At 35.2% G+C, this 20,199-nt stretch overlaps 2 protein-coding genes and 1 non-coding gene across 8 annotated transcripts; 2 read left to right on the top strand and 1 right to left on the bottom strand.

The window, feature by feature from the left end:
* Window positions 1-27: 27 nt before the first annotated feature.
* On the top strand, window positions 28-6,979 carry LOC111489868 (RNA pseudouridine synthase 5). 4 transcript variants are annotated; one of them, XR_002719453.1, is made up of 15 exons: window positions 28-272; window positions 368-425; window positions 534-561; window positions 703-749; window positions 844-934; window positions 1,033-1,195; window positions 3,171-3,258; window positions 4,105-4,189; window positions 4,562-4,637; window positions 4,918-4,985; window positions 5,607-5,676; window positions 5,821-5,899; window positions 6,255-6,348; window positions 6,525-6,661; window positions 6,790-6,979. XR_002719453.1 is itself a non-coding variant. In XM_023138298.1 (14 exons), the coding sequence occupies exons 1-14, from the start codon at window positions 179-181 to the stop codon at window positions 6,603-6,605; spliced, it is 1,122 nt and encodes a 373-aa protein (XP_022994066.1). In that variant the 5' UTR covers window positions 28-178; the 3' UTR covers window positions 6,606-6,742. The 4 variants fall into 4 exon arrangements, 1 of the variants encoding a protein (XP_022994066.1); XR_002719452.1 differs by having other exon boundaries at window positions 6,525-6,693; XR_002719454.1 differs by lacking the exons at window positions 6,525-6,661; window positions 6,790-6,979 and adding an exon at window positions 6,001-6,166.
* LOC111489867 lies at window positions 6,920-14,822 on the bottom strand. Of its 3 annotated transcripts, XM_023138297.1 has the most exons (5): window positions 14,020-14,822; window positions 13,320-13,581; window positions 12,739-13,259; window positions 10,349-11,413; window positions 6,920-9,240 (listed from the first exon to the last, which is right to left on the bottom strand). In XM_023138297.1, the coding sequence occupies exons 1-5, from the start codon at window positions 14,180-14,182 to the stop codon at window positions 7,133-7,135; spliced, it is 4,119 nt and encodes a 1,372-aa protein (XP_022994065.1). In that variant the 5' UTR covers window positions 14,183-14,822; the 3' UTR covers window positions 6,920-7,132. The 3 variants fall into 3 exon arrangements, with proteins under 3 accessions (XP_022994065.1, XP_022994063.1, XP_022994064.1); XM_023138295.1 differs by having other exon boundaries at window positions 12,739-13,581; XM_023138296.1 differs by having other exon boundaries at window positions 6,920-9,237; window positions 12,739-13,581.
* Window positions 14,823-19,612: 4,790 nt separating this feature from the next.
* Window positions 19,613-19,685, top strand: TRNAF-GAA. Its single transcript has one exon. It is a non-coding gene; the product is annotated as a tRNA-Phe (tRNA).
* The last annotated feature ends 514 nt before the right edge of the window (window positions 19,686-20,199 follow it).

The raw sequence follows: 20,199 nt of genomic DNA, 5'->3' as shown, positions 1-20,199 counted from the left end.
AATATAACCATTTTTACCGATTTGACCGAGTCGAGAGATTGTTGAAAGATTTTTTTTCCCTCTTACTCTCCTCCTCAAGACAACGCTACTTCCAGTTCCCGCCCTTGATTCTGCATTTCAATTATCATTGTTGTGTAAATTCGGTTCTTGATTTTTACATTCAAGATCAATCGCTATAATGCTTGGAAGATCCTTTCAAGTTATCGGAATTCCATGGCCCGATCTCAACGACGGATTGTTCTACAACGATGTCGTTAAACCCTCCGACTCCGGTTCTCTTTCTTTCTGTTCAACTTCCGCTTTACGCAGAAGAAATTTCCATTTCGCGTTTCGTGATTTCTTCCTCTTTGCGTGATAATATGTCCAGGGATGTCTTTGATCGATTTCTATTCTCGCAAATATAAGAGTTCGGCTCCACTGGAAGGGTAGGCCTACTCAAAGTCTGCCTAGATTATCGGACTATCTCGAGTTTGATATTTTTGAGGTTATTGCTAATTATTAATGAAACTTATTTTACATCGATTACTTTGCAGCTGGTTGCAGCGAATTCAGAACGAACAGGTACGGTGGTCTTTAATTTAGGTAATGAAAGCAATTGTGAGGTTGCATTGATGGACATTTTTTGGAACTTGTATGCGTGTGTATTTCATTGAATTTTTCTAATAAAAATATTTTGAAACAAAATCAATCTGGTAAGTGTAGATAACGATCGATGGTCAGGTTATCACAGATCCCGAAACAATTCTCAGGTTCTTCACCCTGGTTCCTTTACTCCAGATTTAATGGTATGTTCATAAGTTTGTATCACAGAATTAGGTGTTTTCATATATTACAAATCTGTAGGATTGGTTCTGAAGTAGTCTATCGTCGATTTCCGTGGAAAGAACCGGATACCCCTTGTTTACTCGAGGTTCTATATGAAGACGATGAAATGGTAAATGCATTTTAGCTGGTTCATTCTTTTTTTCTTGTAATCTGTGTTATTGTTTGCTTCCAGTTTTGATGAAGTTGAAACTACCAACTATTCTTCAGATTGCATTAAATAAACCGTCTGGCTTGCAAGTATTACCTGGCGGTGTCTTCCAGCAACGGACGGTTTTGACGCAGCTTCAATGGTGGTCAAGCAAGCAGAGTTCCTCCGTCTCAGAAGAGTTGCACCCTGTTCCTGTTCATCGCCTAGGAAGGGGGACTTCAGGTTAGATTACATAAACCCCGATGGCGAACGAGATTTCCATTTATATGCAGATGCTTTATTGTTATGTATTATCTTTGTTGGATATCTGATTACTTGTTTGCCTATAAGCCAATATCGAATGAAAATTGTTAAAATCTCAATATACCATTATATGCACAAGGCAGTAGTGATTTGTGATGAAATGCAACAATTATTGAGACTGCAGTGGAATGTTGAAGATTTGAAATTAGTCATGAGATTTAGGGTGCTTCTTTCAACTCTAGATGTCAGCAGTAGGAATTTATCTAGCACCCTAATTAGAGGATAGAAACATCATCAGTTCATTTACCAATGTTGTGAAGCCTTGAAGTTGTTTCTGTATTTCTTCCGTGGGAGTTCATATTGCCAAAATTAATGCCAACAAATGTCACTGCTTTTCTACTCCGTTTCATAAATATGTGCGCCCAAACTCAATACACTAATCCTGCGATTTCCTTTTACAAGATACCATTTACCTTTGTGATAAGATAAGGAACCACTACAAGGGGAGTAAGATTCGGATTACCTTGTTGATCGAATATCTCAAGGCAAGAACATTGTTTGAGATTCAAATCACTCCACAAGGAAGATCGATCACGTCTAGCTTGAATGATTCTTGTTGATCAAATATGATATGGAAAATCAACCCAAGGGAAAGTATGGAACGGATTACCTTGATGATCAAGATCAAGAGTAAAGAAAACTCGTTTCTAAACTCGTGATTCAAATCACTCCACAAGAGGTTTGATCAATACCACTTGAATGACTTTACATGCAAGTTCTAAACACAAGAATTTGCAAAGAAAGTTTAGCTCTCAACAAAGCTAAAATAGAAATTCTATTCTTAATTCCAAAATCTGATGTCTAATCAAAGAAAAGAAGGCCTTATATAGCCCTTACAACCTTAACCTATGTGATATATAACTCCCAAATTAAATGGGCTAGTAAATGAAAAATGGCTAGTTAATGGTGGAATATAGTAACCTATGTGGGTTACAATATAACCTTAACTCCTATTTTTAAAACTAGCTTAAATATGACAAACAAATAGTTAAACTATAATTAATGCAATTAATAAAATGTGCTTATTGACTCATCCTTGGACTAGTTTCATAAATTCAGCGGAGTTCATTAAATGCAACTTAAAGTGCATTTAATTCATCTCTTTCTTGAAGTTCAACTTTGCATAACATATAAGGGAGGTCTCCAGCGTCTTCTAGAATTTCCTTTGATGAGCTCACCATAGCTTGAATATAACTGTATAAGGTTTGTTGTAACTTCTTAGCTCTCGTCCTTGTAATTGGACCTTGAGGTATGGAAATTCCTTGGTCGTGGTTCATATCAAAATATCTCAACGCAAGAATGCTTACTTAAGATTCGAATCACTCCACAAGCAAGATTGATTATGTTGAGCTTGAATGATTCTACATGCAATCTAAACTACATAGAATTGCAAAGAAACTTAGCCATTGGCTAAAGAAAAGCACAAATGCTTCTTTTACTATATACCTCAAAATGAAACTACTAAAGGCATTTCAAGCATTGTAACATATACTTAATGGCCTTAATTAACCATTATGTAATTGTAACTTAAAGTAAATTAAAAGTTTTAAAATACATTAATGAAATACAATAATTCTAAATTACTCTAAATTGTAATCCACCCGAAATTCAAAACATGAAACTTCATTATTCTTCGATGTGCATGAATTGAAATATCTTTTGATAATTTCAACAATATTTTCTTCACATCTTTATTGAAGCATATTGTATGATTGATGTCTCTTGGTTCATATCACTTTGGCACTGAACTATTGTCAACTTTTTGGTACAAGCATTATTTTTCTTCCTTTTCGTGATACACTAATCAACTATGTAGGAAATGTATTTCAATTTTGTCTTTAAATGCTTCACTAGTCCCTCTGCTTAATTCTATTTACTCATCTTTGTACCCCAGGTATATTATTATGTGCAAAAACGAGGCTCGCTAGAACACAGTTTGCTGCATATTTTGCTGATGGAACATCCTGCGTTGGGAGAAGCAGGTTAAGCAACGTACATTTCTTGTCTTGCTTCTGTATATTATATATATATTCAGAGAATGATGAGTTCGTTAGTAGTTTCTATAGGCTGATGAGTTTACGTCTCCTACCATTTCTAAGTGGCTTTCCTAGTTCATCATCTTCTTGATGGTAAAATTAATTTTTACCGTAGTGGAAATTTGTGGAAATTTTTTCTTTGTTGCTATGCCACTTCTACTTTATTTTATAGTATAATAGGAAGATTCTTCTGCTAATATGATTATAGCTCAACCGGATACCTCGACCAAGAGGTCAAAGGTTCTAATCTCCTCATCTCCACAGTTCAACTCAAAAAAGCAAAGAAAAAAAACATGAACATTCTTCTCGATCATATGTTAGATGCACATGCACCGACCAGGGTGAAGAAGGTTCTGGATTTGGATACCTAAATAATGATTTGGGACCACTTGTCTTGCAAACCTAGAAAGATAGATAAATGTGAAATCTGTCTGGTAAACAAATAACTAAGCTCCCCCACCTGTGTGAGTTTCATTAATGTTAGTATCCTGTTCTCGTCCTTTTTTTTGTAGTAAAGAAAAATAAAAATGAATAAATAATGATCCTAATTTTAGAACACAAGTTACTAGATTTTAGCTTTTCTCTAGCAAAATAGAAATCAATATGAGCCAAAATGATGCAAACATTCTAGAGCATCTAAACATATAATGTCTTCTTCTTTCTTACTTTTCTTGGCTAAAATCAGTTAAATCAAGTTAGTTGTAAATTTAGATAGTTCATTCTTTAAGGACATTTTGTCTTATATCAGTGATTGATTCCAACCATATTATTAACTTTTGAGCCCCAACTCAGAAACAACACTATGGAGGAAGGTACAAAGAGGAAAATTTCAAAAATATACCGTGCACTTGTGGCTGGAATAATTCATGATGACGAGGTATATTATATTATGATATTTCTTGGATAACTTCACGTGGTTAAATCTTTTCATTTCATCCTTGAAATTTCTTTACTGTTCTAACAGTGCCATTTGCTGAGCTAGTAATAGTAATTCTACAATGTTAGATGATATTTGTTGGACGGTCTATTAGCAAGGGTCATTTGTTCTGAAATTTCATATAAGTGAGGATGAAAATCTCTTCACGTAGTTGAAAATTTTAAGCTCCAAGTTCGGGTGCAGAATAATTGAGGGTTTGGTCCAATAAGTGGTTGTTACATCACTGTGCACTGAAGCTAGTTTTGTTTCCTGTCAAAAAGGTTTTCTTTCTCGTGAACTTCATATATATGATTAAAAGTGTTGTTTTTATAGGTTAGCATTGACCAGCCAATTGGAAGGATGCGATATCCAGGGGTTGCTCAGGGCCTGTATGTTGCTACTTCCTCAGGTTTTTGGTTGCATCTTATCTGCTTATTCAACAAATTCCGTGTTTTCTTGAGAAGACGATATTGATAGCTTAAAATATACAAGATAGGGAAAGCCCCTATCTCAAAGTTTTTGGCTAAGAAAGAGGAGTGGCACAATGTGTGGAATTCTTGATAAATTTTAGATGGCCATCACGATTATTCTACTATTTATGTTTATTTCCATTGTGTCTGACCGTTTCTTCAGTATTTACTCGTTTCAACACAATCATATTTGCTTTTTTGAATTAATAACTTGAGCAGGGAAACCAGCTTACAGTAAAGTCAATGTTCTTGAGAGAGACGAACAAGGCAAACACACTTTGGTCCAGGTATCTCATCTTTGACTTTTATGTTTTCTTATGTACTTATATTTCTTTTCTAATGGGATCTTTTTAATATAAATGAATATCTTTGATTCTTTTCCTGATCATCAATTATCACTACCAGAACTCCTTTGTTAGGCTTCCCATTTGACTTATGATTCACTCCAACCCTCCCTCACTCGAACGCAACCTAAAACGCACCTATATGACATGCACTGTCAATTCTCCATCATGTATATATTTAAAGCATGGACCATATTTTTCTGACCATCACATATATATATTGTTAGATGACAATCTAGAAAGACTAACGAACATAAGAGTGTGGGGAAGATGTGTGGGCATTGAAGGATAATTTTAGTGGCAATCATAGCAGGCACAACGAACAAACTTTTATACTTCGACATTCGCATGTTCTGCTTGTGATGGGATCTACTGCCAAGGTCTCAATGCTCGACTTTGTTTTCATACATTAGCTAGCATTGATTGAGATGTCATTAATTATTTTTGGAAGCCATATAAAGAGAGTTTGCAGCTGGTCCAGTAGTGAATTTTTTCTGAAAAGGAGGATGAATCGTGTGATGCACCACAGTTCGAAGACCTTAAATTACGTCATATATATTACAGGTAGAAATTCAGTCTGGACGACCCCACCAAATCCGCATCCACCTTTCTTCAATAGGACATCCTTTATTAGGTAAGCCTGTTTATAAAAATTATGTAATTTTTCAGCTTTTAAATGCTTTGGGTGCTGGTTTTATAGACTAACTTTTACGTCCAACAACCGTTAGTTGACTTGCATCTTTGTGACTTCTCATTTCCGTTTCTGCTTTCCTGGTAGGTGATCCGCTCTATGTTGCTGGCGGGCAACCAAACTGCCTTCATTCTGAGTTGGTAGATCAGAGTTTTGCAGAAGACGGGTATGAAATTGCTGTTTCAATTAATAAAATTTTTCATTCTCCTTGTTCTGGCCCGCATAAAGCTTGTAGCAAGGATCATTGTTTTTTTCTCTTTTGTCTAGGGTGAACTATGAAAAGCAGACAATATGTTTGGTATCGTAAATTGATGGGAAGATGTTAAATTAATTACCGGATGAAAACTTTGAAAGGTCGACTTATTTTGGTGTGAAATGTTTGGAATGGCATGCATGGAATTTTCACGCATTACGCATTTGTTCTGTAGGATAGGTATTAGCAAGTGTTCCCTGTTGAAAAGTTTAACGTCCCCATCCTTTTATTCCTACTTTTTCCAACGAAACCATGTATATTTTTCCAGAGGTTACCAAAGGCCTACGAAACCTGTGCCTGGAGATTGTGGCTACTACTTGCACGCACATCAGTTGGTCCTTCATCACCCAAAAACCAGTGAGGTAAGCTTTTGAAAAAGAGATGCAAAAGTTATTTTCATGCATTTAATTTTCGTATAGAACAATGGCTATGGGTACTGAATTATGTCATTTCGTGCGCACCTAGTGCGTTCTTTTATCTGTCTTTTAACTTATTTCGTGTATAACTAGAACTAAGAGGGTCTCCTCTGTTGCTTAAGGTTGTCAAGATCGTTGCCCCGCTTCCCCCTATCCTCCGGACACATGGGGAGTCTGAAGATGCCGGAAATAGAGTGGGATGAATAAATCATTGCATGGTGGATGTCAAAAAGTAATGTTCAGGGAGAAAACTTTTCATGTGGGAATTAATGAAAACTCGATAAGAATTAAGTACTTTCAAAAGATTTATTTAAAAGGTTTTAGAAATAATTTTAAAGATATATCCATAGAGCCCTTATCAGAACTGCTAACCTGATTTGTCTCCAGGGATAATCAATGGCTGTTCTGATCAAATTCAACTTGGGAGTAAAAAAAGGATGTCAACATTATTGGCGTTGTTGACGGCTCCCTTGGCTTGAACAGGGGCGATCCATAAAAGTGTTAACTTGCAGTGGGATTTATGTAAGAAACTGAGGAATATAATATTCTGAAGCAATACTTACCCTCTTTTTGCCCACAACAGACGGCAATAAGAACCGTCAAATTCTGCTATCATTAATTGACATCAACGAAACTATGGTACATGGTGCAGCAAAAGAAACAATTTGCTGCTGAGGGCCTCTGTTGACAAGGCTCTCTGAACATATCTACTACCAGCTAATTCTCTTTTCTATGAGCCACCACCCCCCTCAGCAGCCTTATTGCAATGCAATTTAGTATCTGATGCATCATCATCATCGTCATCATTACAATTCTTTCCTACAATAATTCCCACCTTACTACTATTTACCTCAGACATCTGATTGCTATTTGATTTCTGTCCGTTGCAAATAGGCTGCTGCTCAATCAGAGAGACGGTTTTGGAGCAATGATCAAATGTAGGATATCTGGACAGTAGAGTAGTGGGATCTGGTAGTGATGAAAACCCGGTTCGCATTCGACTCCCATCCCAAAACCCGTAACTTCTCGAGGGAGCATCCTCCTCTTGGCCAGAAGAATTTTTACGATCAAACTTGGCAGTGATCAGATTTCCATGGCTATTTACTTTCAATCTGCACTTCAACTTATGGTGAAGCTCGGTCCTGTTTCCATTCTCACTGGATCCAGATTTTGAACTCGGGACAGACGAGGAATGTGTAAGAATCTGACCGAATAATTTTAAGTCACCATTTCTAGATGATTGTTCAGAATCAGACAAACTACGTGAATGCACTCTGACATGATGACACCCTTGTTCCTCCTTAGACAATGAGATCACATGAGTATTTAAGGGCATTGAAGAGTTATCTGCTGTGTGGGAGTGGGCTTTATCACTTACCCTCCCCTTGGTTTCAGCATTTGAATCATTCCCAACTAATGCTGCAACCAAAGCAGAAATGCCTTGTTCTTTTGCAGTTTCAGCAGATACGAGTGCGTGTCGCTGCTCGAGTACCAAACCGTTCTTATTATGGGTAGAATTCACAGACTGACAGTCATCATCAAAACCCGAAAGAAAGCCATCCTTCCTATTACATGCATCATCAGACCCCATAGCATCCACAGCAGCATTACTACAAGTCTTTGAGGATGGATTACTCTCTTTGACTTCCTGATGGATAGACTGCAGATTCTTGGACTCTGTTTCGCCACCACTTATACTCGTCACAGACTTCGGCAAGTCATCAACCATCTGAGAGCTAACCCATTTGCAAGGAAAGGCATCTTTGGTATCTACCCCTGCTTCACAATCACCTCCGTTAGCGCTAGCGCCATGGCTGTTTCCATCTTCTGGCATTTTCTTCGCAGAACATAACACATCCAACCCAAGGCACTTTCGTGCTTTGCTAAAGAAGACCTTGCACTGGTCCGTGGATTTTGATCCTACATGGGTAGAGATCATGGAAAAATTCTTCCCATAAACAGACACTGCTTCTATGAAATGGGACTTCTCCCCATCTGTCCAATAAGAAGGATCCATTTCTCCACAACTCTCATCTGAAAAAATCTCATCATCAACACACTGTGGAACATTGTTTGTAATACGTCGTCTTAATATGGTTGTAGCACCACCCATTTTGCACTTCAAATCCTGAGAACCATCTCCTCGGTCAAAATTACTTGTTACACATGAACCCAGGGCTTCTGAAGACAGGGAACCACATATTCCAGCTAAAACATCAGCAGCCACCTTTTCTCTTTCATTTCCAAAACCATGAAAACTCTTGGGCCTTTCTGAAAGATCATCGTCGAATTGAGTTGTGCAATACGCTGTTCTTCCACCAGGCCTGCTGCTAGAATACTTATGAGCACGGACCATCGCAGCACCCAACATGTCAAGAGAAGCAGCATTTGCTTCTGAATTCCATTTCTTTCCTGTTGTCATCAAATAGTTACTGGTGGACTTCACTTTCTTCCCAAACTCCAGCTTCTTTGTTTTCTCAAAGCAATCGGATTTGTGGTTTTTGTAATAGAACTCAATACAGTCTGCTGTTGTCTTATGATCAAGAAAGGATGCAATTTTCCCGAAATCTTTTCCGAAACAGTCCAACTTCTCCATGAAAACATCTTTCTCTTCTGAGGACCACGGGTTAATCATCGCCCGTTCCTTCTCAACAGCGCACGGGTTCTCAACTAATCCATTATTAGAGATGAACCTCGAGGCCATCTTATCCTTCTGGTCCAAAATTAAAGCGGGCATCTTCAACGTTGTCCGGTACTGCTTAATCTGGGGACTAGAAAGCTGCATGCTCATGTGCTTAAGAATCTCCGCGTTAGAGACTGGGTGGTTCAGATTTCCTGCTGCAAGGCCAGTTTTAAAATTCAAAATGATAATATCAATTGTATCACGTTAGGAGATTCTCCAAAGATGTACGCCTCCTGATTTAAAGAGGAAAAAAATTTACATGAAGGCAAAGTAATGATATAAATGGAAGGGGGCAAAATCAACAAACCATTATTCAAAACAACGAAAAATTGAAAAAAGATAACAAAGCTCATAGAGAACTCTATCAACTTTGAACACCAAAGATTTTAGGAAAGAAATATACCGTCAGAAGAAGCATTAAGATCTCATAAATTAGAAGACCGATTTGATCAATCATCTTCTATCATACACATACACCATCAGTAGTTCTATTAATAAAGACAATAAAATTTGAAGTGCGCTATCTCTTAATTCAGGATCGCCATACTCGACATACTAAGTGCAATGATTATATGCCAAAAGACCCTTCTTCCCTCGTACTACTACTGCGTTTACCAGTTCAATTATTCAAAATCAACAAATTATGCATTCATTCCACATGACCTAATTATTTCGAAAATGAGCAAAGAGTTAGTCACCAACAACAAGACTTGAGATGAAAGACATGATATTTCTAGAAACAGGACGGTTAAAGACGAATAAAGTATAATAAAACCATCATATTATGTAGACCCACGTACAAACTTTCCTCTCCCCTTCCAAATAAGCAGCCGTATCCCATACAAAAAAGGACGTGTAGTCAACTTATTTAACATCGCAATGCCTTTTCAGAGAACCTCAGAAAATAAACTAAAGTGAGTATATCAAGTACAGCATTCCAAAACTAGAAATGATGCGGATAGTCAACACTAAGATCATTCCGGGGGAAAAGATTTCAACCAAGCACTTCAACTGGGGTTCACAGACGCCAGAATTAACAGACAGATATGAAGTAAATGTATTACGATACTAGTTAAATCTCTGACTTGCAAACTGATACCATTACTGAGAAAAGGTGGAGTACCAAATGAACAAAATGGAAAACAGATGCAAAATTTCGGATAAATTAAGTCATTAACGTGGATAAGATAAATAAAGTCGTTAGAGCAAAAACCTGTTTAAAATATCTTTGAACATAAGGATATAGATTAGATGTCTCCTTACCAGGGGAAGGCATACGGAATCGGATGGAAGATCGGTTCTTCTGATAACCACTGTAATTTGTCCACAAACTCAACTGATATTTTTTCTGAGATTTTGCACGTAACTTCCTTACAGGAGGCACATGAAAACTCTCCTTCCACAAGGACTGGTAGGCTCTATATTTAAGTGTAATTACCCTCTCCTTAAATTTTAATAACCGCTTCCTCTTTGCAAATCTCTCTTTCACCAAACATTGATTCTGTGAGAAGGCATTTGTACTCCAAATATCAAGCTTATGTTCATCGGCAGGCAACGGCCTGGTTAAAGCTTCAGAAGCCTTACAGGCAGACTCTTTATTGGATGCCAGAATTAAATCCAACACACTATCTCCCTTCTCATCAGCAAATTCATATATATCACTAGAAATGGGCTCTAATGTGACACCTTCACTCTTTATTATCATATTATTGTCAACAGAGGCCACAACATTGTCTTTGACGCTGCAACCAGAAATTGTTAGATACTCTTTCGTGATGACAGATTCCTTCACATCCAACCTCCCAGACCTATCCATTCCCTTGGCATCAGCAGGAACTTCTTCCAAGTCACTTGTAGAATGTTCCATCGGTTTTGAAATAGTATTTGCGGAAGTAACAACTGGCATGGTAGCAACCGTATTAGTGACATCATTTTTCTCCTCAAAATATTTATCTCCCTCCAGAAAAGAACGGGATGCTAAGGGGAAAGAAAAGTAACCCTTACTATCAGATATCAACCCCTTCAACTCATTTTCAAGTAAATCAATTTCAGACTCGGTCGTCTCCAACACTTTAGAAATTTCCTTTTTGTATAAAAGCAACTTACTCAAGGCAGTGGAACTCATAAAACTGGAATCCTCTGAAATCGAATCACTAGATTGCAGCAGTGGAATGAGTGGGGCACACAACTTAGCTATTGAAAAATCATTCAACTTCTCTACAGAGGATGTTCCCTCGTACTGATTCTGAAAACCAGAACCGGGTGAACCATGCAAGTCACTGACATCATTATCGATTGATGCCTTTCCAGAGGATTTTTCATCCCCACCTACACAATTAAACACAGATGTAGAAGTTGGATTTACTAAAATGCAACACATTTCACTTGATAGTAAGAAAGACAACAATCTGGAGTGATCATGACACATGGCAATATTTAAAAGCACAAAATTCCTCTGAATGAAATCCTTCTCTCTAAGATACCTTGGCAACATAAAGACAATTCTGAGATAGTCACTAATGTGAGATGTATACTGTTGTAATGAAAATCAGAGATTTGAAGTAAAGGAAAAATTGGTCCAGACAAGTATCACTCTAGTTTTCTTTATTCTTCCTAACTAGAGCACAGAGTTGTGGAAAAGAAAGCTATTCAAAATGTTCAACAAAGGAAACGCTCGTACCACAATCATTCAAAGGAATTTTCAATCATCAAATCATTGTTGACCTTTCTTTTGATCTGCTCTTCGGACCAAGTAATTGTATCTTTCTTTATCACTCTCTAAAGATATATATATCTCCAAGAATACTCCTACTTCTGATATGCCTAATCTTACCCTTAAGACATGTCTATTTTTACTCTCTCTCTCTTGTTAATCCGCCCCTTCTTATAAATAAATGTAACCACCCATACAGCAATCATGAGGAGTTATCAACCATCAAATTATTGTTAATTTTCTTGTGGTCTTGTCTACTATCAAATTCAACTCCTAATTTTTATCTATCTTCAACACATGCCTAATTCTGTTTACTCTTTGGTTAATCTGCCCCTCATAGTTTTGTTAGCATCTTCTTACTCATTTATTCCCATCACCGCCACAATGGTATTTTCGTCTTCAAACCTAACAAAACCCTTCCTAGGCATTATTCTCATGTCTTCACAAAATGAGAACTTCTTTGTGAAACATCTCTCCTCCTCCTCCCTTGATCCTACCGGTGATATGAATGCTTTTCTCATCTCCCCCCAGGCGTCACCCACCCTGACCCACCAATGCTTTTAATCTTCGTAATTCTTTTTTCAAGTTCTGGTATTTGGAAGTTAAATACACGCATTCATGATTTCTTTCACACAATATAGTCTGCTACAATAAGACGCTGAGTTTATTAAACTATAATATGTAGTTAACAATTTCCGTTTTTACCCCTAAAATCTGTAACTTCTTATGACATTGGAAATATTAAAAGCATTTTTTTCTAGCTAGGCCAAACTCCGATTGAGACTATTTTATATTCTATATAAATACACAAACACTCATCAATTTCTTCTTCTACAGCAACCAGTTGAATGGGAAACATTGACATATTATCACTTGATAAGCACCGTATGAAGTGAAAAACTGCCACACAGTAACAAACATACAAAAGAGCTCGGTGTACCTGGAGAGGAACCACTAATGACAAAAGAATGGGGTGCAGGTGAGGTACGATCAGAAAATCCTGAACATCTAGGGCCTTTTTCAATCAAGCTAGAATTCAGAGAATGGGTAGATTCTGCATGAACATTTGTAAAGGCAGTAGCATCAGGAACTTCAACCTTCTTTTTCTCATACTTGGCAAGTCCCTCACCCCATCCTAGCCGTGGCTTCTTCCTGACAGTTGCTTCATCATATGGCAGAGAAGACATAGCACACTCAGCAGAATCAGCTGAAGGAGACAAATTTTGCAGTGCATTTTTCAACACGGTCTCTGATTTCGCCTCATTAGAATCTAAAGCACCAGCAATCCTTGTGCTACTGGAATGGCCCGATGTTGAAGTGCGAGAAGACAAGGCACCAGAACGTGTCCATTTAAGAGGCTTCCACCCTGAGGAACTCACTGAGTACTCTTGATCACGTCTCTGGTTTGTGCCTAATCCATTGACATCATCGACCTTATCATGCTGGCCTTTTACCTTATCTCTGGAGTTCACAAAGTCAGAATGAGAATGAGAGGGATATATCAGCATATCATTAACTGACCTCTGATCATAATTCAGATCATGCTGCAGCCTACCACCACTGTTCGTAGATCCATTACTTGTTGTCCAGGAATGACCTTTCCAATCTCTTTGACTAAAAGATCTGCTTTCCCTTGCATTCCTAGGGTACTTCCCATCGCCATGTGAAACAGACGGCCGGCTACTAACATTTTCCAGCATCTTGTTATTGAATGACATAGAAGGCCCATATCCATGACCATATTCGTCAGAGAACACATGCCAACCACCCTGCCTACCATGACCTTCAGAAATATTTCAAAACAGAAAAAGAAAATGCAAAAGAAAACACAATCAGTACGAGCAGAGAACCAAAAATAGGGAAAAAGGTTAAAACAAGATTATCCGGGAAATTTCTACAGCCAAACTTAGATTCCTAGTCGGGACTAATACAGGAGATAAACCTCGGATCTAACCATCAATACTGACTATTACGTGATAAAGAGTTTATAAATCATAATAGTTAGATGATAAAGCCTTCGTCGATTAGATCTATGAGGAAGATAGGATCCAAATGAAGCCTTCTCTTGGGTTTCAATTAAGCAAAATAAGAAAAATATATGATTGGAACTACGAGTCTCCATAAAGAGCCCGACAGGGGAAGAGATGTCGATATCTCGAATCATTGAAACCTGAGAGACGAAAGAAAAATCAGAAAGGAAACCAACGACTCTGTAGCTCACCTGGCGGTCTGCGAAAATCACCTGATCCCCACCTACTAAACTCACGGGATCCGTGACTGGATGAATCTCTCCATCTAGGCACAGGTCCGAGGAACTCTGACCTCTCGTGTTTCCTCTCCTTGAAGAAGTCCTTCCGATCCCAGGGTAAAGGTTCAGGCGGCATGAAAATGAGGCCAGTAGCATGGGCACCCTCGAAGAACAACCGTTTTCAACGCACAGCACAAGGAGCGCGCCGAATAGCACCGCCCGAAATCAATTAAACTATTTTCGCAACCATGTCAAGCAAGAAGCCTCACTACCAAAACATTTATATCCTACCAAGGCAATCGCCAAAGAGAAAACCAAGAACAAAATCAACTCAATATATCGATCGCTTCTGCCTCCTCTCACTGGCCGCGTAACAACAATAATACGCCGATATGTGGCAGCAACGACGAGCCACACGGATAACCCCGGACCAAACGTTGAACAGAAACCACCAAAACGACGAAGAAAAACAGAACCAAAACCAATACAGACGTACGTGATAGATAGAGACTGAAACGGCTGAATTCAAGGGTTTTGAATCAGATGGAACCGACAATGCCGATTGAAAGGCTCTCCGCCATCACATGCAAAACCTCAATCTCACTTCGAACTCGCAATCTCCGCCCTTCGTTTCACCTCAGCTACCCTCTCCGAACTCTCTCTCTCCCTCTTTACCTCCGGCGCGAGAAAGTGAGAAATTGAACCGATAAGGGTCGAAAGAGAACCCTGACAGAAGAGAAAGGGGGAGATTGGTTCTCCGGATCTCACAAAACTCTCAACCTTATTCAATTATTCTTTTCGCGTCCACTAATTTTCATTTTCTTTTTCTCAAATTTCTTCGTTCTCTTTTAGTTGGAATATTATTTTTATAATATATTAATGTTAATTTTGTTGAAAGATTTTACATTTTATCTTAAAAACTTTTACATTTTACTATTAATCTTTGTAAAAAAATAAAAAATTATTACGACAGACCAAAATTGTCCATTATTATTATTTGTATTTTCTTTTTATTATTTCTAAGGTTTTGTCCGCACCATGACCGAACTAGGCTCATTATATTGACCCTGACTCCATGCAATTACTATATTGCCCCTGACTCCATTTAATTGACCAAACCTTCGTGTTGGTGGCCGGTGGCCGGTGGCCGGTGGACGACGCAGTGGATATCAGCTAACTCAAAATCATCCAAATAAAAATTATTATTCTTTTAAAATCTCACAAATAAAGAAGAAAAATTATCAGATAATTAAATTTATGATTTCATATATTGATCATATTTGTGTGACATTATTAATAAATAAAAAAAAACGTGCGTGGAAATAAGAAAGCACAAAGACACGTACGAATGGCACGTGTGAAGTCAAACCACTATCTAATGACGTGTGCACCACGCGCACTCAATGTCAAGTTTGGCACGTGAGGGAGACGTCGTGGAATCTTCCCGGCATCTTCATTGCCTGGCGTCGATACCCGGTTCACCTGACCTGACCCAGCCAGCAATTGCAAGAACCATAAGCTGCCACGTGTATTGTTGCTATTTTTTACGAACTGACAATTTTACCCTACCTCTTTTAATGTGAGATATGGACTTGACTGTAATTTTATTAGGATGGGGACCACGTCACAATTTGTCCGAAAATTTAATGAAAATTTGCAATTATTATTATCATTATTATTATTTTCTTGTTATTTTGTTCTATTAATAAATGAATGCTGCAATTACGTGTATTTGGAGTTCCCCATTAAACGCCCGTGGTCGGGGCTAAAGTTGGAATGCAAATATATATATATATATATATATATATATATATATATTGTGGTAGTACAAATTATAAATTGACTCAAATTATTTGACCAAAGTTAAAATTTGGATAATAATTCAAATTTACTTATTTAAAATTTAATTTTAAATTTTCAAATGCTTTATGATTCCTTAAACTTAAAAATAAAATTTTTAAAAAAAACATCCTACCACTTTTAAATAAAAGATAAAAAATATTACTTAATTTTAAATAAAAAGGCCTCTAATATTTTATTTGAAAATACGGTAAATTTAAAAAAAAAAAAAATTGCCAATTTTTGAAAATATTTAAAAAATATTTTTAAGCTTTAAAAACTTCATTAATACTCTTCTTTTAAAAAAAAATGACGTTGAGAGCTTCATATTTCAAAATATATCTATAAATTTTTAAAAAATAACATTCATATTTTTAAATTTTTAGAAAAAATAAAAAAAAAATATAATTTTTTACCATTAATATTCTTCGACAGCTAATTTTTTTTTGAGAAAAATTGAATGGTACTAATTAAATTATTGATTGATATTTTATAAATAAAGTACTATAAACTTTTAATTTAAAATTAGATTTAAAAAAAATTAACGATATTATTAAAAATTTTGAAAGCTTAAAAATATTATAAAAATAGTTAAATGTTCTAGAAAGCCTATTTAAGTCCCAAAAAATAGTTTTAAACATAATTATAATTAATATGGAAAATAAATAGATAATAGATAGAAAAATAACGTGCATGTAAATAAATGAACATAATATTTATTAATTCATTAACTAATAAATACATAATATTTAAAAACAATAAGATTTTTTTTAATGTGTGTTGCTATATTGAGCAAAATTTTTTTAACTATTAATTTAATTAATGATATATTCTAAAATTAATCCGTTTAGAATTAATTCAATAGAGAAGAAACTTGATTAGCGGCTAGAGATGAACAAGAGTCGAGGATCTACTCGAAAGTAGACAAGGGATGAGTGGTAGAAGTTGATAGTGACGTGTTTTTGTTCCTAGACGTATAGCATAATCCTATGAGCTAAATCGATAGTGTTTGAATTAAAACATTAACGTTATAGAAATATAGGTTTAATTGCTTAGATTTCGAGACACTCTTATATATTTACAAGTGAAAAAATGGGTTGTTTTTTTTTTTTTTTGTTTTTTTTATATATAAATAAATTGGGTTGTTTTTATTTAAATAATTTAATTATGTACCTATTTATTTTTTTTAATTTTTAAAAATTAAAAATTAGTTAAAATTTAAGATTATTCCAAACTCAAAATTATAAAATTATAAATTAAAGAACCATTAAAATTTTATAATTTAATATTTAATAAATATTTACATATACCAAATTTGTAAATTTTGGAAACTCTTTTAATTAAGTAATATAGTTGGTGGACCTAATTTAATAGGTTACAACTACTGATTCTTGTATTACCATTTTATTTTTAATTTTTTTTCACTCAATTCGGAATAAAAGCTTAACAAACAAATAAACTAAAAACTAAATGCATAAAAAACAAAAATCATAGAGAGCTTTATTTTTTTATTTATATGAAAAATAAACGAATATTTTATTTTTTTAAAATTTTATATTTTATGAATTTATACTATTTTATTATTGTATGTTTTTAAAAATTACATTAATCATTCACATTTATTTAAAACCCATTTAAATTCGAAGTTAAATTAAAAATAGTTATAAATAAATAAATAAATATTTTAAAAAATGTTGTTTTTTCGATCCTTTTGAAAGTGTTTTTTTCAAGTATTATTTATAATTTTTTTAAAAAATAAATATAAAATAATCACAATATTTAATAAGTTAATTTTTAAAAAAATTAAATTATTAAATAGTGTGATTATTTTATTTATATTTGTTAAATTAAAAAATAAACCATTATAATTGTGTTTTCTTTTAAATAATATATTTTATGCTTAACAATAACATGTTAATGAATAAAAAAAAAGATTGCTAGTGGTCTAATATTGATAAATGAGTTCTTATACGAATGCGAGTACTAACAAATCATTAACATTCTTTACCAATATTTGATATTGGGCGATAATATGAAATATATTTTTATACGTATCATATTTTATATTTTATTATAAGACAAATATGGGAGTTATCGAGATATTTCTTCTTATTTATTATATTTTTATTTATTGCTTTCTTTCTAATTTATTTAATTATAAATAGATAATTTTCACATTATTTAAGTGGGTGAACTAAGCAAACATTCTTACAAATCAACTTACTTAAATGACTTATTGAACTTAGTTTACCTTGTTTTTGATTCTCGGACCCTTTGATTGAATGATCCAGCTTAGTTTTTTTTATAAAAAAAAGATTGAAGCTTGAAAATTGTGCTAAAATAGAAAGAAAAATTCAAATACACTCTTCTAACCAACCCTTTTATTCTTATTTTTTATATTTATATATAAAAAATAATATATAAAAAAAAAAAAAAAAAAAAAAAAAGTTGGCAGCAAAGAAAACGAGCAGCCCAAGGTACAGACAAACATCTCGCATTCCATTCCAACCTTTCTACAAAATCAAAAACCCAATCCTCGAACCAAGAAAAAGAAAAGTTGAAATTACCCGTAGATTGATAAATTAAAATTTATCAATTTATTAAATATAAAATAAAAAATTTATGAAACATTAGAGATTGGCTGTTTAATTTGTTAAACTCAAAAAACTCTGATTTTTTTTTTTTTTTTTTTTTTTCATTTTGTTTGTCAGAACTTGAACATAGCTCGTATGCACCATCAAACAAGAGGTTAGGATCGAATTTGAACATAGCTCGTATGTATCATTAAACAAGAGGTCAGGATTGAATCTGAATATAGCTCGTATGCACAATCAAACAAGAAGTTAGGGTTGAATCTGAACCTAGCTCGTATGCACAATCAAACAAGAAGTTAGGGTTGAATCTGAATATAGCTCATATGCACTGTCAAACAAGAGGTCAGGATGGAATCTGAACATAACTCATATGCATGGTCAAACAAGAGGTCAAGATCAAATCTGAACATAACTCGTATGCATAGTCAAAGAAGAAGTCGGGATCGAATATGAACATAGTTCCTATGCATAGTCAAACAAAAGCTCATGATTGAATATGAACATAGCTCGTATGCACTGTTAAACAAGAGGTCGGGATCAAACCTTAACAAAGTTGAACTCAATTTGAATGATTAACAATACTGAATACTGTCTACTGTACTGAAACTTCCAAAGTCTTATCCAAGCCCTGAAATGAAATTTCGTGGATCTTAAAAAAGAAGACTTTGGAATACCTTTTTTCTTATTTGCACTTGACATAAGCCAAAGGCATCTATTAAAATAAAAAAGTCTAATGTGTAGGAAATGGCCGGTATCGCTCAGTTGGTAGAGCAGGGGACTGAAAATCTTCGTGTCACCGGTTCAAATCTGCTATTGACAATAAGGATAATGTGTAGGAAATGGCCGGTATCGTTCAGTTAGTAGAGCAGGGGACTCAAAATCTTCGTCTCACGGGTTTGCTATGAAAATAAATACGTCTAATGTGTCGGAAAGGAAATGGCCGGTATAGCTCAGTTAGTAGAGCAGAGGACTCAAAATCTTCCTGTTACCGGTTCAAATCCGCTATTGAAAATACGTCTAATGTGTCGGAAAGGAAATGGCCGGTATAGCTCAGTTAGTAGAGCAGGGGACTGAAAATCCTCGTATTACCGGTTCAAATCTGGTATGAAAATAAGTCTAATGTGTCGGAAATGGCCGGGATAGCTCAGTTGGTAGAGCAGAGGACTGAAAATCCTCGTGTCACCAGTTCAAATCTGGTTCTTGGCACATCATGAATTTGTATGCGTATCTATTCTACAGATTCATTAATAAAATAGATTATGAAAAATACCGATACATCATGATGTCTGGAAATATACCCTTTAACTAAACTATATATATTTTTTACTCTATTTATAGATGAGTAAAATACACAAGTAAAGATAAAGAGGATACATATATAAATATGTAAAGGATGGATATAGATATGTAAAAGAAAAGAATTTTATTTTGTTTCCTCTTCTTTTTTATTTGTTCATACTCTGTCTCCTCACGTTCAATTAATACTTTATACATATTTGAAAGGTTCAATTAGTTCGTTATAAGACCCAAAAGTCTAGTCTAGGGGAGTTGAAAGGCGGGAATGGCCAAGATTCATCTCCGATACAGTACAAATAGAATCCGATTCTCTTTTCATGTATTTTGATTTTTCCTCTTTTCATATTAGATTTCTTCATTTCCCCCTACGTGACTTTCTAAAGCACATCTAAGTGATATGCGTGATACATAGTTCATAATGTAG

Source organism: Cucurbita maxima, unplaced genomic scaffold (assembly GCF_002738345.1).
Source record: "Cucurbita maxima cultivar Rimu unplaced genomic scaffold, Cmax_1.0 Cma_Scf00014, whole genome shotgun sequence".
NCBI lineage: Eukaryota > Viridiplantae > Streptophyta > Magnoliopsida > Cucurbitales > Cucurbitaceae > Cucurbita > Cucurbita maxima.
This window is presented reverse-complemented; position numbering and strand designations above follow the sequence as displayed.

Bases quoted from the DNA above. Each gene is read 5' to 3' on its own strand.
- LOC111489868 (XM_023138298.1), top strand. From the start codon at position 179: ATGCTTGGAAGATCCTTTCAAGTTATCGGAATTCCATGGCCCGATCTC. The intron at 4,986-5,606 runs GTATCTCATCTT...TATATATTACAG, and splicing joins GCAAACACACTTTGGTCCAG to GTAGAAATTCAGTCTGGACG. The intron at 6,349-6,524 runs GTAAGCTTTTGA...CTGTTGCTTAAG, and splicing joins ATCACCCAAAAACCAGTGAG to GTTGTCAAGATCGTTGCCCC.
- LOC111489867 (XM_023138295.1), bottom strand. From the start codon at position 14,182: ATGCCGCCTGAACCTTTACCCTGGGATCGGAAGGACTTCTTCAAGGAG. The intron at 13,582-14,019 runs GTGAGCTACAGA...ATATTTCTGAAG, and splicing joins TGATTTTCGCAGACCGCCAG to GTCATGGTAGGCAGGGTGGT. The intron at 9,241-10,348 runs GTAAGGAGACAT...CTGGCCTTGCAG, and splicing joins ATTCCGTATGCCTTCCCCTG to CAGGAAATCTGAACCACCCA.